Source organism: Bactrocera tryoni, chromosome 3 (assembly GCF_016617805.1).
Source record: "Bactrocera tryoni isolate S06 chromosome 3, CSIRO_BtryS06_freeze2, whole genome shotgun sequence".
Classification (NCBI taxonomy): Eukaryota; Metazoa; Arthropoda; class Insecta; order Diptera; family Tephritidae; genus Bactrocera; species Bactrocera tryoni.
Window position 1 is genome coordinate 71128686 of NC_052501.1, and position 13197 is coordinate 71141882.

The 13197-nt window shown below is 38.8% G+C and overlaps 1 protein-coding gene across 1 annotated transcript; it reads right to left on the reverse strand.

Annotated features, from left to right (window-relative positions):
• Positions 1 to 546: 546 nt before the first annotated feature.
• On the reverse strand, positions 547 to 4617 carry LOC120770580 (SET and MYND domain-containing protein 4). Its single transcript, XM_040098160.1, has 3 exons — positions 3797 to 4617; positions 2616 to 3739; positions 547 to 2534 (listed from the first exon to the last, which is right to left on the reverse strand). Exons 1-3 carry the CDS (start codon positions 4058 to 4060, stop codon positions 2198 to 2200), a joined length of 1725 nt encoding a protein of 574 aa, XP_039954094.1. The 5' UTR covers positions 4061 to 4617; the 3' UTR covers positions 547 to 2197.
• Between the last annotated feature and the right edge of the window lie 8580 nt (positions 4618 to 13197).

Genomic DNA, 13197 nt, shown 5'->3' on the forward strand with positions numbered 1-13197 from the left:
AGCTATATGCTATAGTGGTGGGATCTGAACAATTTCTGCGAAGATTGTAGAGTTGTTCTGGATAATAAAATATGCCAAATTTTGTAAAGATATCTTCTCAATTGAAAAATGTTTTCATATAACAACTAAATTTCGATCATGTATGTATGTAGGGTTTTTTACGCGGCGGGCTCCAAACCAAACACACAGAGAATGTTTCGCCTTCTCACTATAGCTCGCCTTCAAACGGATGTTTTTTGGCTACCCAGAGGTTACTTGGTCTAAGACCGGAAGTCGTGAGCTGCTCGCGTCATATGTAAACGAATCTTTTCTGGCCACTCCCAAGTGAATGGCGCTCAGAGAACTTTTCTCACTTGCGTGAACTTCTACACATGGCTCCGTCCTGATTTTGTCGTTAGGGATGCTATTTTTACGGTTTCTAAGGAAAAAAATATTATGTGACTTTTTTGCACCCCCTAATGTATATATGTATGTACATATATGCTATATACTTACATAAATATAAGTGTGGAGTTGTGAGTAAAAAAAAGCGGCTGTTATGCGCTGTTAGTTTCATCTATTAAAATAAATTGTATTTTATTATTATTTTTTCATTTGGGTTTGCTTTGTGAAGTTAGTGTTGTTGCTTTCTGGTTTACTTAATATTTGTTTCGTTTACTTTTTTTTTGTTTTGCTTTGCTTTTATATCTTTTTAACTGCTTTAACATACAATAAAATGCTTTAGAATAAATTAGAAATTACATGGTTTGTTAAAAACAAGAAAAATAATATTAAAAAGGAAAATAAGATTTAAGAACGCACTGTAGTGCACTAAATGTATTGAAAATATTTAAGAATAAACACTAGAAATAATGAAAATTTAAAAATAATGTGTTTCATTTATACACGATATTGATTAGAAATTGTTAAGAAACCTTTTGTGTGTATTTTCAGTCATTTACCGTTACTTGCATGAAATCATACAATTTGTTTGAGTTTTTTAACCAATATGTAGCACTTGTATTCGTCATACGCAAGCAAGTTAATGCCACTAGTTTTGAGTTTTAGCCACTTCGCTGAGTGTAATGTACAAATATTTTTTTTTTTGCGTTCGAAAACTATGCTAATATCAGATATCGGCTTAAACACTACGCTAAAAAAATTGTATTTGAGAAAAACCGTCAAATTTCACATTTTCTACACTTCAAAAGTAAACATTTGTGGAAAAACTTTATATTGCAATTAAATATTTTTTACATAGCTTTCGAATGTCATATCAAACTCTATCTTTTATTAAATTATTTTTTTTTGTATACTTATACTTTATGCTTTGCAAAAAATTTTTTTTACGTATAAATCAAACAAACGCACTTCGCTTTTAATATCGAATTATTTTGCTACATTTTGACTTGTTGTTCGAAGTAGTAATACCGTTTTACCGTGCGGCACAGAAAATATACACAAAAAGCTTTTTCAAAAACATACTTCAGCAGCATAGTATATAAGTTTGTAGTTAAGACTAAATGAAGTTGTTCAATATGTTAATATATATAAAACTTATGTTGTGTTTGTTGGCGTTATACTGATGCAAAATGCCGCAAAACGAATACAATTCTTGTTTTTTTTTGTTTTAATTTCATATACCTACATACCACTGCACACAAATATTTCTATACATATGTATGAAAGTGAAAAGTTGTAACAATTATTTTTTTGCAATTGGATATGGTTTTTATGCGTGCATTTCTGTGTGGCCACACCAATAAGGTGCTAAAAACGCTGCCGCACTAATGCTTCCCAGAGTGTCGGTTGTTATGCAAGCCGCCATTGAATGTGCAACACTTTGAGCGCCGAATAAATTGCTTGGTTTTTCTTAACACTCGACACATGCCAGTATGTACGCGCACACTTCGCGTTTTAGAAAAAAATACGATTACGTCACAAGTATCAACATTTGATGATGTTTTTAGCCGAAAATCCTTTACGTCACATCGATTTCATCATTAATGGCAACATATTTCATCGTCTATATAAATATACTAAATATATGCAAATGCAACTTTTTGTGTGTGTGTTGATGTTGTGTTCCAAATTTATGAATCAATTGAAAAATAAAAAAAAAAACTAAAGAAAATTTGACTTATTGCAAGCGAACATTGTTAGCATACATATGTTGCGTGCTTGTGGCTAGATGTGTGTTTCTGGTGGCTTAAGCAGTTTACATTTTAGCTTTTAACGGCACCGCATCGACGAGTATGTGCAATGCCATTTTTAAGCATTCCTCTGCTGAGCTGATCTGGGCGCAGGGGTAGGCGTTCGCATGTTTCGTCAGGAATTCACAGTATTTACGGTAATTATCCATGGCGAAATCATAGTCATAACGTATCAGACTGTCATTGTCCGTCTCATCATTCGCATAGGGCACGGATATTTTAGGTTGCATATGCACATAGTTGGGGTAGTCGTTAACGCAGGCTTCACATTTACAGGTGAAATGATATTGCAAAGATAGTTTTTGTATACGCTGCGCACGTGTAGTGACGGCAAAATGTACACTACAAAAAAAGCAATATAAAAAAAGCACATCAAAAACTGTACATTTAAAAAAAAAATTTGCAAATTAAACCGTTACTTACCCATATGTATCGTACAGCACTCCGCCGGCAGGTATTGGACGGAAGACAAAGAGATATGCCTTGGTGCCCAGGTATACGCGTAGTGTATTCGGTGCACACGAATGATTGAGCAGCGAAAGAAAGGCAAAAGCACCGGATGAATGTGTGGTATCGTCATTTGTCTCATTCACCTGTTCCACCAAATCGATGCCGTGCATATTCGATGGCGATGTCTGCAGATGTCTGAATAATAGTTCGGTGAAAAAGTTTTCACCCTCTTCACCGCCAAGGTATTCTTTTAATGGCGTAAACTCGATAACAAAATGCTTCAGTACTGCGCACACCACTGAGCGCTGAAATAGATCCGATACGGAACGTAAATGACGATTCGTCACTAGTCCATGTATGGCGCGATAATGTTCGCGTGGCGTAAAATTCGTAAAGTCCAAATCGAATGCAGACTTATTTTGATTTTCAGGATCCTCACAGAACGCCATCAACTCTTCAATGGTGGGGAAGATTTCTATTGCTGATAGGCACACGCGCAACGCAATGCCATGAATTTTATTGAACATATTATGCAGTAAATCGATGATGGGACATTCGTATTTATGAAAAGTGGCGACAGCGCGTTCGCGACATTGCTCCGAGCAGAACATCACCGAGCAACAGCTCTCACAGGGTATAAGTGATAAGTAGTTTTCCACTTTGCAGGTGGCACAACGTATATACCGCATCGGTGGCAAGAGTGTTGAACAGAATGGCTCTTCGGTGGCAACTAGATCACCAACGACCAGATCACGTTTCGTGGTGATAAACCGGCCCTCTTCTTCGGTATATTGCATTTCGAGACAATCCGCAATGATGGGTACTTGTGGATGTGGTTCAAAGGACATTTGAAATTCATATGGTTGAACATCGGGCGCTTGTGTTGCCAGCAGTTGGCGACAGTCATTTTCGCGTTTATCGAGTTTATGCATTAAACGTTCTGGATAATTGGCTTTACGTGCCAGTTCAATATTAACTAGACACTCACGAAAGCGTTTCCATTCAAAAAGCACCGCCGAGCGATTAGCGTATCCGATAGAGAGATTCTCTGAACCAGGCTCCGAATAGCAAATACTTTTATTGTAGAGCTCTAATGCCTAAAAATAGAATATATTAATTAATTTGCTGGTGTAATTTAAATAATATTAATCTACTTGAAAATATTTGCGATTTTTTAGCGAAAATTGCTCGTTTCCCAGCATACGATATTCGGAGCTCTTTTTATCGCACTTCTCCTCGCGCAATTTGTTATTTAACATTATTTTGTCAATATATTTAAAATCGATCAGTACATGTTCAACAAAGTTAACTTTAGAATAGTTTTCTTTCAGTTCATTAAATTTGCCTGATATTATGCCAATAAGCTTCCAATCGTTCAGCTTCTTGACAAGATCATCACTAACATCATAGACATCCATGTTTGCAACAAAAGTGTGGCTTCAGCTTCGCCTGGCAGTAGGTGGTATAGTTACGGTTAGTTAGCGTGTGCAGCAATCAAAATATATATTAAATTTATAAGCGATCTTCTATAAAGTAATATTGTACAGCAGCCGAATAATGAAAAATCGCGTAATCCAAATGTAACTTTTAATTCTTATATACGTTCGTACTGCTGCTGGTAGCCGCAAGTGCATGCCGTTCTTTTACCAACAGTTTGTGCGAGAATTTTCTGCTCCCGTTTGACAGCTGCTCGTGGTTGGGGCTCTTATGGCAGCAGCCGCATGCAAAGTCGGCACACTGCATGCAACACACTACACTCTCTTTTAGCTCACAGCACTCAGGGGCCCGTCGTACACCGCCTGTTTTTCAATAACGTTTTATTTTCGAAAACCAGGAGTTAATCAAATTTTTTTCACTTGTATATGAAATTTCAGCGGTCACGTATTAATTTTTATAAAACAATATGTGTAGTTTAACCAAAAAAATTGTTTTAAATATATCACAAAAATATGTTCGAAGATTTCATCTTCTTTTCCTCGAGCTGTCACAAATGTCAATACGTAACGAGAGTGTGTGCGTGCGGCTCTCGTGGTTTGCTCGTGGTATGCGCCGAAGTGCTGCCGTATTGTTTAGCGCGTAAACAATATTTCTGTGAATTCAAAGTACAATTTGATAGTTTTTGTGACATTAAAAGAAAATCAAACTTTTTCATAATATCTTTAAATCACAGTTTTTGTTTTAACAAAGATCGTGTATAAAGGCTTTAATTTTTAGAAAAAATTTTAAGCATATTTATTTATATTGTAGATGTGGCTACATTTACAACAGCAACAGTGCGGCTCTTTACAAACCTCGAACCAGCGTTGTGTTTTGTTTCTAATTAGCCGATAAATTGGTAGGTCCGATTGGCTGAAAATTTACTAAAAAAATTCTTTTAATAAAAGTGGAGTTTAAATGGCTTCATTTAAAACCTTTGATTGCATTAAATTACATATGTAGCATTGTTTATAAATGAGAAGAGAATTTTAATGATACTATATTTATTTTTGTTTTTTTCCTCACCTTGTTTTGGTTCAAACCTTTACCGATAGATGGCGTTGAAAAACAGGTGGCGTTCTTAACTAAACAAACTACTTTCCTGACAAAATGGAATTAAATACTAAAAAGACCAAGAAGCGGATATTTGAAAACCCGGATTTAAAAAAGTCTGTTAGATATGTCCGTAAGATATGATTTCACGCGGCAATTCGAGCCCGCGGTCTGCGTTGTGTGGTGTTTCGATTCCAAGCAAAAAGGAATCCCATTCACTGTGATGATGCCAATGAAAGTGTTAAAAGCTCCAAAGTTTCCGCTCTAAGCAGATGCCTGCAAAGTGGATTTCTGCGAAAGCATCCCAGCAAAAAATTGCTTGGAGAGGAAAACGTTACTCACCTTAAACAGTGGCATGTCGACATCCAGTCCTATACCGGAGTGCGGTGTTTTGAGATGTTTGGTGCTTTGAGCTGCCTAATATATAAATGTCCGTCCGTTTGTATTGTAAGAAGTCAGCAGCGTTTCTTTGTCCTTGCTTCAGGTGCTGTCTGCTAGCCACTTGAAGATCTTGTTGCGGCTTTGTACATTCGTCTGATGTAGTGGAAGCGTACAGACTACTTATCATTCAAATTTTACGGAATTGTGGAATTGTCGCGCCATCGACAAAAATGTTAGAGTCTATTTTGTATTCTTTCATCTTGTTAGTAAATATGGTTGCTGAAGATGTAGTAGTGGTGAGTTGTATGCTCTTTGGCAGTGATGAAGTGAGAAAGGACGAGCAGATAGCCGTTCATCTTTGAATGCCATTAATTCTAATTTCCACAACACCCGGTTTTATCTCACCAAAATTGACACAAATTTTATCCGGCTTTAACAGTTGTATGTATTTTCTTCTTTACTGGCATAGAAACCACTTACGCGGTTATACCCGAGTTAACAACAGCGCGCCAGTCGTTTCTTCTTTTCGCTAGGTGGTGCCAATTGGAGATTCCAAGCGAAGCCACGTTCTTCTCCACCTAGTCTTTCCAACGGAGTGGAGGTCTGCCTCTTCCTTTGCTTCCCCCAGGTATTTCATCGCATACTCTCAGTGCTGAAGTGTTTTCATCCATTCGGACGATATGACCTAGAATGCGTAGCCGCTGTCTCTTAATTCACTGAATTATGTCAATGTCGTTGTATAGCTGATATAACTCATCGTTTCATCGACGGCGGTACTCGCAGTTGCCAATGCGCATAGGACCATTAATCTTCCGCAGAACTTTTCGCTCGTATCGCCGACTCATCAGATATTGTCATCGTCCATGTCTTTGGTCTTTGTTCGTCGAGGACTTTACTTCTCAATTGCCTACTCAGTCCGATTTCTAGGCTGACGCTGTTGTTGGTATTAATGCTGGTTCTAAGATAGACGAAATTATCTACGACTTCGAAGTTATGACTGTCATCAGTGACGTGGGAGCCAAGCCGCTAATGCGACGAATGTTTGTTTGATGACAGGAGATATTTCGTAACTTGCTTCTTTGTCCAATATGGAGAAAGCAGAACTAACGGCGCGGATGAATCGATGCCATCGGCTTTTGCCAACAGTTGTACACTTTTGTAGAAGATTCTATATTCTCTATTAAGATATGCTGCTCGAATTATTTTCTCCAGCAGCAGATTGAAGAAGTCGCACGATAGGGAGTCGTTTTGTCTGAAACCTCGTTTGGTATCGAACGGCTCGGAGAGGTCCTTACCAATCCTGACGGTTCCTTCGGTATTGCTCAACGTCGGTGACCCAGCCGTATGAGTTTTACAGGGATATCTAGCTCAGACATAGCGGCGTAGAGGTAGTTCCATTTCGTGCTGTCGAAGGAGGCTTTAAAATCGACAAAGAGGTGGTGTGTGTCGATCTTTCTTTTATGGGTATGTTCCAAGACTTAGTGTATGGTGAATATCTGGTCAGTTGTACATTTTCCAGACCTATAGCCACACTAATAAGATCCAATCAGTACGTTTACGGCGGGCTTTAATCTTTCACACAAGACACTCGATAGAACCTTATATGCGTTGTTGGGGAGGCTTATCCGACGGTATTTGGCGCAGATTGTGGGGTCTTACTTTATGTAGATTGGGCAGAGCACACTTAAATTCCAATCATCGACCATATTCTACAAAGAAAATGATGCGTGCTTCTTATCAGTTCTTCGCCGCCGTGTTTGAATAGCTCGGCCGGCAAACCATCGGCCCCACCGCTTTGTTGCAATATAACGTAGATTGGAGGAGAATGATATCACATACAATAATATTCTAATTAAATATACATATTTAAATAATTCATATGTTTACGTGCACCCAGCTGGCCTATATATGTACATCGCATATTGGTAAATGAGCAATATCCTGTAAATATTTACCGTAGTTTGTGTGCAAATAACAAGAAGAAGCCTCTTAATTTCAGTCCTCTTTTGCTCATATCTTCACTTCACCTTTTCTTTCTTGCTTTAAATCTTTCAACGCAAATAATATTAAGTAAAGGCCGCCGAGTTATTACAGTTTTATGGAAATATGTTCCGGCTAGAAAGTAAAAGTGCAAAAGTTAAGAAAATATTCATAAAATATTACACGCCGTTGTTTGTTAAGGCGCGATCAGAGAAAACTAACAACAAACTCTTTCAGCTCATGTTAGACTTCTGCGCTATTTCAACGGTTTTATGAAAGTGCGGATGCCTTCGAAGTTTTTAGCCTCTGCAAATTGCTTGAAAATATTGCTCTAGTGAAAAGTTTATTATCTGCACCTAAATTGCATTGTTGACGAGGAAGAAAAGTTGATTTAATTTGTGGCTTGTAAATGCTCGGATTGTAAAATAAAATTTAAAAGCTAAAGCAGCGGTTCAACTTTCGGAGGCAGTTTCTTTCTCATAAAAAAAATAATTGAGAACTTGGAAAAAACGTTAACACGGAAGTTAGAATATCCTTCACTAATATAGAAGTTTCCTTACAATCTGTTTGTATGGCAGCTATATGCTATAGTGGTTCGAGCTGAACAATTTCTGCGGAGCTTATAGCGTTGCCTTTGTAAAATATAAAACCTTTCCATATAAGAACTCGGTTTTGATCGTTCAGTGACATCTCTATTTTATATTCTTGTAGACAACAGGACGAAGCATTTCAGATCAAATTCTCAAAAACTGAGCGACTAATTCGCGTTTACGCCAATTTTCGATGACTCGGTACAGTATTTCGGCTATAGTACGCTGAATGATGTCTTTGAGTTCTTTGAGCGTTGCTGGTTGATTGTAATCCTTTGATTTAACATATCCCAGAGGCGTTAAATTGCATGACCACTGCGATCATTTGACTGGAACATTTTTCGAAGTTATCGAGTCCCCAAACTTTGCACGCAATGTGTCCATGTTTAGACGTGAAACATGAGGTGGGGCACCGTCTTGCTGGAAGTAGAGATTATTCGAGTAGATTAAAATAAGTGGCTGCTTCATTTTAAGAGAAATAAGGTCCGCAATTGCGTTCTCTGAACCCCACAAGGACTCGACTCGACAGTTTTTTGTTTGTTGATGAACCTCATCTGAACGTGAGAACGTGAATTTGAGTAATAATCTAGGACAATTTCCAAGCTTTATACCAATATGAAACGTGAAATTATGAAATGACAAACCTTACTGAACAAACTGACAAAATATGACACAAATCCGTTGACAAACATGGCAGCTACAGCTGTCAAAATCACGTCACCCCTATTGAAATTATTCAAAAAAGAATTTCCATTAAATTTTGTGTGCGGAATTCAAAGAATTCGAGAACGCGTTGACGACAAACCACGTCCATTACGGCGATCAACATCAACTGATGATCAACACGTCAACAAATTGAAAGAATTGGTGGTTGAGAATCGACATTCCCGAGGTCTTACTGGCATCGTTGGAATATCGAAGGGAGCACTGAAAACAATTTTGAAAGATCATTTGTGCCCAAGAAAGGTGAAAGCACGATTGATTCCAAAATTATTAAATTTTTTTCGAAAACAGCGTCGGGTTAACGTTGCTGAAATAATGCTTTCCGACTATCAGGGTGTAATTAAACGTATTATGACCAGCGATGAGTCTCAGACCTATGCTTAAGATCTGAAAACAGACGATCAATCGACTGAATATCGGGGCAAAGGTGAGCCGATTATCGAGGTGTGGTGTACTCCGATTTCTTTCCGACCGTTCAAACTGTCACAAAGTAATATTCTTTGAGTATTATGCGTCGATTGGGGGAAGCTTTTCGTAAAATAAAAAGAGGTCGGAATTATCGCGTGGCAACTACCGTATTCGCCTGAGTTAGCTCCGTGTAACTTTTGGCTATTCTTGAAATTAACTTTAACAACTGTTTCGGGGATTGGAAAAAACGTTGGCACAAGTGTACTGGAGTCAAAGGGGATTACTTTTAGTGGGACGACATATGTATGTACATAGATTTTGAAAAATAAATAAGCCGATCCGTTCGATACCAAACGAGGTTTCACACAAGGCGACTTCCTATGGTGCGACTTCTTCAGTCTACACCTGGAGAAAATATTTCGAGCTGCAGAACTAAATAGAGATGGTAAAATCTTCTATAAGAGTGTACAGCTGCTGGCGTAAGCTAAGATGATATTGATACAATTGGCCTCAAAAACCGCGCCTATAGTTCTGCTTTCTCCGGACGGGATAAGAAAACGAAGTAAATGGATCTGGTAGCGAATACCGCAGTTGATGAAAGGATGAGAGCTGTACGAGATATACGACGATATTGATATAGATCAACGAATTAGGGGACAGCAGCTCCGTTGGCTAAGTCATGTCGTCTGAATGGACGAAAGCACTCCAGCTGTGATGGTATTCGATGCAGTACCTGCCGAAGGAAGCAGAAGAAAAGGAAGACCTCCACTTCGTAGGAAAGACCAGGTGAAGAAGGACTTGGCTGCACTTGGAATTTCCAATTAGCGCCAAACTTGGCTATAACCGCGTAAGCGGTGTCTACCCCAATAAGGAAGAAGAGAAGTTGTAATGTCATTTCACTTTTAATATAGTATACATATATTTAAAGCTTAAAGCCAATTTGCACTGATTTTTATTTACGCACACACAATTCTTTACATGTAACCACGATTTTGCGGGTTAAATTAGCGTGAAAACGAAGCGCGCTGAAAGTGGATTGTGATTCAACGAAAATTGTTGCCAGCACTGAGCGGATGTGGAGAAATCATAAAATATTGCTAACCTCTTTGTGATGAATATTTACATACCACTTACCTACTTACATATGTGTATGTGTAAATACAGCAAGCAAAGCTTATTTCTTTGCGCGCTTTTCCCACTTTTCCGCAGAGAAATCAAATCACTTGTTGAAACTTGCGCCCCACGTTAGGCTTTTCCCTGCCTTTATAATCGTACTTTGCAGCACAGTTACCATCTGAAGATTTGTCTTACTTACTTGCCTACTTCAGCCGCCACTCTTCCGCTGCATAGCCGACCTTTATAGGAAAATCTGCGTACTGTAAATTATTTGAAAATGGTTGTCATTAATTTTATGCCTACCAAGTATGAAGTATAAAGCGAATATCAGCACGTATATTGAATATACATATAAATATACATATATATACATATCTATTTTACATCTGTATTAATATAAGTGTGTGTGTGTGTATGCATGTGCGGTTAGAATTTAATGCGTGCAAAAGCATTAGGCATCCTTGCGTCAAAGTCACTTAAGTATACGCACTTTCTGCTTTGCGTTTGGCATTCGCCTGTAGTGCGTTAGTGCATACCCTGTCGGAAAGCACGCGCATCTACAATCCTTCTTCTTTGCACTGATTGTCGCAATTTGTAGACTCCAAGTGTTGCCAGGTCCTTCTCTTTCTGGTATCTCCAACGGAGTGGAGATCTTTCTCCTCCTCTGCTTCCCTCGGCGGGTACTGCGTCGAATATTCCCAGAGCTGGAGTGTTTTCATCCATTCGGACGACATGAGATAGCCAGCGTAAGCGCTGTCTTTTAATTCGCTGAAATATGTCAATGTCGTCGTATAACTCGTACAGATCATCGTTCCATCGACTGCGGTATTTTGTCAATGCGCAAAGGACCATAAATGTTCCGCAGAACGATGTTGTCAACGTCCATGCCTTTCCACCATATAGCAGGACGGGAATAATGAGTGACTTATAGAGTTTTGTTTTTATTCGCCGGGAGAGGACTTTACTTCTCAATTGCCTACTCAGTCCGAAATAGCACCTGTTTTCAAGAGTTATTCTACGTTGGATTGGCGTTGGATCATGCCAGCAATTGTACACTCTTATAGAAGATGGTACCTTCTCTATACAGTAGAGGCCCGCTAATCCGGACATGGCCTAATCCGGATTCCACTGTAATCCGGACAGAGTTAAAAAACTCAAAATTTCTATTATGTCCCTTGTAATCCGGACCGACATTCTCTATCCGTATTCTCTAATCCGGATCTCATGTTTATTATTCACTATATTCGCTTTTATGCTTTATTGGTTTAAGTTTCTTTTTTTGTTTTTTTTGGAACATGTGTATTATTTGTTATAATAAACAAACAGAAATTATAAATATTTTTTCATAATACATAGTTCTGATATGTCTTTGGTAATCCGGATTTCCTTATATTCCGGATAGGGGCCGGTTTTAAATGATCCGGACTAGCGGGCCTGTACTGTATAGTTCTGTAGCTCGAATTATTTTCTCTAAGAGTAGATTGAAGGAGTCGCATGAAAGGGAGTCGCTTTGTCTGAAACCTCGTTTGGTATCGAACGGCTCGGAAAGGTCCTTCCCGATTCTGATGGTGCTTTTGGTATTGCTCAACTTCAATTTACACAGCCGCACTAGTTTTCCGGGGAAAACAAATTCATACATAGCGACATAAAGGCTTTCCTTTTCAATGGCCTTTTCCGAGATTTGGCGAATGGTGAATATCTGGTCAGATGTTGATTCTCCAGACCTAAGGCCACATTGATAAGATCCAATCAGTTTGTTGACGGTGGGCTTCAAACTTTCACAGAGTACGATCGAAAGAATATTATATGTTATATGGGGTTGAGGAGGCTTATTCCACGGTAGTTGACGCAGATTGTGTGGTTTCTCCTTTTTGTGGTTTGGGCAGAGAACACCATATTTTATAAAGAAGCTATTGCATGTTCCTTATCAATTCTTCGCCGGCGTATTTGAACAGCTCGGCCGGCAATCCATCGGCGCCCTCCGGTTTGTTGTTCTTCAGACTTTTCATTGTAGGCGTTTTTTAGGTAGGGAGGGATGGTTTGCCTTCTCAATTTAGCTTGCTTTCAAACGGATGTTCATTGGCTACCCAGAGGATACTTGGTCTAAGACCGGAAGTCGTGAGCTGCTTGAGCCATATGTAAAAGATTCGTTTCTGACCACTACCAAGTGAATGGCAATCAGAGAACTTTCCTCACTTGCGTGAACTTCCACACACGACTCCGAAAGTATTCGACGCAGTTCCCGCCGGGGGAAGCAGAGGAAGAGGAAGACCTCTACTCCGTTGGAAGGACCAAGTGGAGAAGGACCTGGCTTCGCTTGGAATATCCAATTGGCGCCACGTAGCGAAAACAAGAAACGACTGGCGCGCTGTTAGTTATAGTTTGATAAGACGTCGAACGTTGGTCTCCGGAACGGAACATATCCATATATGCTTTGATTATTTTAAATCAACAGTTGAAGAATATTTTCTTAGGTGTCGAAGGAGGACTGTCTCGTGTGCATCGGATTACAAGAAAAATCAAGTTAAGTAGACAAAAAAAAGCTGTTTTAAAAAATTTTGTTCCGACAATGGACTTTACTTATCCTGCCATAAACATTTTAAAATAATAATGCTTCAAGTTACGTTTTTCCTGCAGGCCATTTGTATCCTTTAATACACGGCCGCACACGCTGCGCTTTTTTATGTGGGTTTAGTGTAGCTTTCAATTTTTATATATTTTTAATGTGCGCTTTTTGACCTTAACACGCCGTGTGCAAGCGTGATATACTATATATCATAATGTAAGTAACTGTTAAAGAACGACATTAAAATACTTTTAAAAGAAGA